Here is a 3,550-nt window from a genome sequence, read left to right as displayed (position 1 = left end):
CTTCATGAAATAGGGAGATTATAAATTATGGGATTTGTGCGAAATCGGTTTTGAGGAAAGAGTAGCCGTTGTGAGTACAGTGAGGATATCGACGTCCAGACCCGAGTAGCCTTTTATATGAATTAGCGAACCTCTCTAGCGGTCCTATCTAGCTAACTATCAGTGGTAGGATAAATACAGCTCCCGTACTTTGTGTGCAGCAACAACCACAGGGGACGTCGCTCTTGATATCTAGTTGACTATGCCAACGCTATCTTGCTAGTTAACTAACGGCACGGTTTAGGGATTTCGTTTCTAATATTAACTACCTAACGCTAGTTAAGATTAGCCCAAACATGTGGCTACATAGCTAGGTTAGGTAACCTAGCTAATTATTTTTATAGATTATTATTTAAATGAATGTTTATAGTGCATTAATACATTTAGCTAGCTACATCTTCCATTTTTTCATTGTTAACTGACCACGTTAATGCTAAACTATCTAGCTAGCTATGTTTGTTCCCTTTTAGTTTACTGTATTTACATTATGTAGCCCGATTTTTCTGCCTTTTGACTTGGAACTTTTCTGATTACATCCGTATGTTTTAGAATTGATAAAATGAGTTGGAGGAAAAATACCTGAATTGAATTTCGTTAGGGGAGTTGTCTCCTCTGGAAAGATTCATTGATCTTTAAATGAACTGAACTTGGTTACGGGAGTTGTCTCCTCTGGAAAGATCCATTGATCTTTAAATGAACTGAACTTGGTTAGGGGAGTTGTCTGCTCCAGAAAAACTCATTTATCTTTAAATGAACTGAACTTGGTTAGAGGAGTTGTCTGCTCCGGAAAGATTCATTGAGCTTTAAGACATTAACCTGAACATTTTCATCCCATTTGCTCTGGGCAGCATTGCCTCTGCCCTGTCCTTGTGTGTCATCGTCCAGTTTCAGCTGTTCCTTTTTGCTAATCTTTTCTCTTGTATTTTGATATCGCCACTTCTTTCCTTCTTAACCTACAGTTGTTGTATTCTGCCCACTGGCTTTAGCTACCATACTCTCTTATGTTGATAAAATATAACTTCACAATCAGATCTGCAATTTTAGACAATGAACCACTCGAAGGATAAGTGGGGTCATCTGAAACTATTGCTTTTACATAAATCATATAAAGTATAATTAAAATGCTCATTAAGGGAGAAACCAAGATTCAGACCAAAATTAAATCATATATGATTTTTGATTAAAATTATGTATTTATGATAAACATCTACCTTGTACCTTAAGGGCAGTAGGCTAAAGCCCATCTGGGGCCATATACAGTCAGATCAGTTTTAACTGATACCAGTACCGGTGACACCTGGCGCCATGCACCAGGCATCATCCCACTACCTGCTACAGTCTTTAAACCTACAGAGTTCTCTTAGAGGTTTACGGCAGTGAGGAAGTGGAAGTTTGAGCATAATTAAGTTGTTTTGCTGTCATCCATTTCTTCCCCAGTTATAATCATCCAGTTATTAAATTTCCTATTTTCTCATTTCTACGTAAGTACCCTTGACACTGGGGATTACAGAAATAAGGACTGCCTGTTTAAAACTGTCAGTTTACAAGATTAACCACCTGATTTCACAAAAAAAAACATTTTCCAAAAATGGTCACATGGTTTTCTAGAACAGGCTCTGCTACTGACTAAAGAGCATCCATGTCAAATTTTCCTGTACAGTTCCCTCAACCACAAAACAAGATGTATAACATTTAGTGACTTGGAAACATATGCATTGATGTATGTGTCTCACACAATGTAAAATATGTTTTACTGAATCAAAGTCACACAGTTTTTAAAAAATTAAATGTCACATAGTAAGACACCAGCATGAAAAAGAAACATGACATTTCAGTTTTAAAATGTAGTTTTTTGTTTGTTTGTTTGTTTGTTTCTCATTAATTATTATCCCAGGCGAATATGCACATGGCCTCATCAACCCCTGGGGACATTTACTTTATATTTCAGTTGTTTTAATAACAAATTCCTTATTTGTGCAGTTACACCTTTGAGATGTGTTGTTCAATAACTGTCACATATTTTCAACATCCTCCATTAACATTACAAATTGCATTAGCATAATCAGTCAATTTTTTCTATTAAGAATCTTTAACAAATTAGTTTTTATGTTTGTGCAAAGCTCACTAAGCCCCTCCAAGAACAACAGTAAGATCCAGACTGTTCACAGCAGTTTTGCTGATTCATTAACAACGGTTTTTGCCTCAGTATAAGTGACACCTTTGTAGGTGCCACTGATGGGAAACTCCAGAACACTGTTGTTAAAGCAGGTAATTTGAACAGTGCCAGTGTAGGGGAGATCTACGGTGACACGGCCAATTGTGACATCTACATCTACTACTTTCCCTGGAGGAACTTTGACAGGGAAAGAGAACAGCTCAGTTTTTTCTTCAGAGTTCTCTAAACCACGTGTGCTTTCAGCACCCACAGTAAAACCAAACCCAGTTTTTATTTCAGCAACCTCAGGAATGCCTGCCTGCACTTCAAAGCTGAAGTTGAATTCAATCTTGTTGGTCACAGACCAGGATGACGTTTTGATTATTTTTTTTGAGGATTCTATTTTGTATTCTTGCATCTCACTAGTATTGTTGTGGTAAGTCATTGATTTGATTTCCTCAACAGCCACCTTGGGTATCACACTATGAAGTGTGGGATAATTCACGTTCTTTAACACAGTAGACTTGATGGTGTTTATAAATTTGAAACCCAAGCTATCAATGTCTGAACCTGCTCTTCCTATGACTCCCATGCAGATTCCAGAACCAATATCAATTGGATATTCTGTTTTCAGCCCCCAGTCTGTCATATGTGCAAAAAACTCTCTAGAGCGATTGGTCTTGAACTTGATGGCACCCAGACGTGTTCCAGCTCCATTTCCCCACAGTGAGAGAGAAGTGAAGTGCTCTCCATCTTCAAATGTAAATTCTTTAAAGTCCCCGGCAGACTCTCCGAAGTGCATAGACTGGCCATCAGTAAGCCAGACCTTAATGGACTTGATCTGCCAGCCTCCTGCCCACACCCATATCTTTTTCAGTGTCGCTCCACTGCCAGTACCATTGAAATCAAAAGCATTACCTTTTTGCCCACCAATCACGAGCACTGGTGCCAGGAATGACATCTTAATATGAACCTTAAAAAGAGAAGACACTAAATGGATAATAGTACTTTGGCCTCAGCACACATTATCTGGGAATATGTGCTGATAGCATGATTAGTTCCTCTCACAATAATCACTGATTTAGGTACAGACAAAGTAAATACTATCAATCTTATATCGCATGCACCAATCCATCAAGCACAGTAGTCATACTTACAGAAAGGTTCTGAGTAGGGGTTAGAAAGATTCCTTCCCAAATTGTGTATTGTGTCAGCTGCAAGTTGTGTGCTCTCTTAAACACAACAGATAAAGTGGATGGAGTTTAATGTATGCTGGTACTGAAGCAATGGGCTTGGCAAGTGATAAATCTTCAGTTATTCCTGACACAGTTAATATTTGGTAAGCCACACAATACG

General features: G+C 38.2%; 1 protein-coding gene across 1 annotated transcript; it reads right to left on the bottom strand.

Moving 5' to 3' along the window:
- Nucleotides 1-2,201: 2,201 nt before the first annotated feature.
- Nucleotides 2,202-3,155, bottom strand: LOC113582837 (aerolysin-like protein). The gene has a single exon (XM_027018844.2). It carries the CDS (start codon nucleotides 3,153-3,155, stop codon nucleotides 2,202-2,204), a length of 954 nt encoding a protein of 317 aa, XP_026874645.2.
- Between the last annotated feature and the right edge of the window lie 395 nt (nucleotides 3,156-3,550).

The sequence above is a fragment of the Electrophorus electricus genome, chromosome 9 (assembly GCF_013358815.1).
Source record: "Electrophorus electricus isolate fEleEle1 chromosome 9, fEleEle1.pri, whole genome shotgun sequence".
NCBI lineage: Eukaryota > Metazoa > Chordata > Actinopteri > Gymnotiformes > Gymnotidae > Electrophorus > Electrophorus electricus.
The sequence above is the reverse complement of the archived record's forward strand: the minus strand, read 5'-3'. Positions and strand labels throughout refer to the sequence as shown.

Coding starts and splice junctions, on each gene's coding strand:
- LOC113582837 (XM_027018844.2), bottom strand. CDS start 3,155: ATGTCATTCCTGGCACCAGTGCTCGTGATTGGTGGGCAAAAAGGTAAT.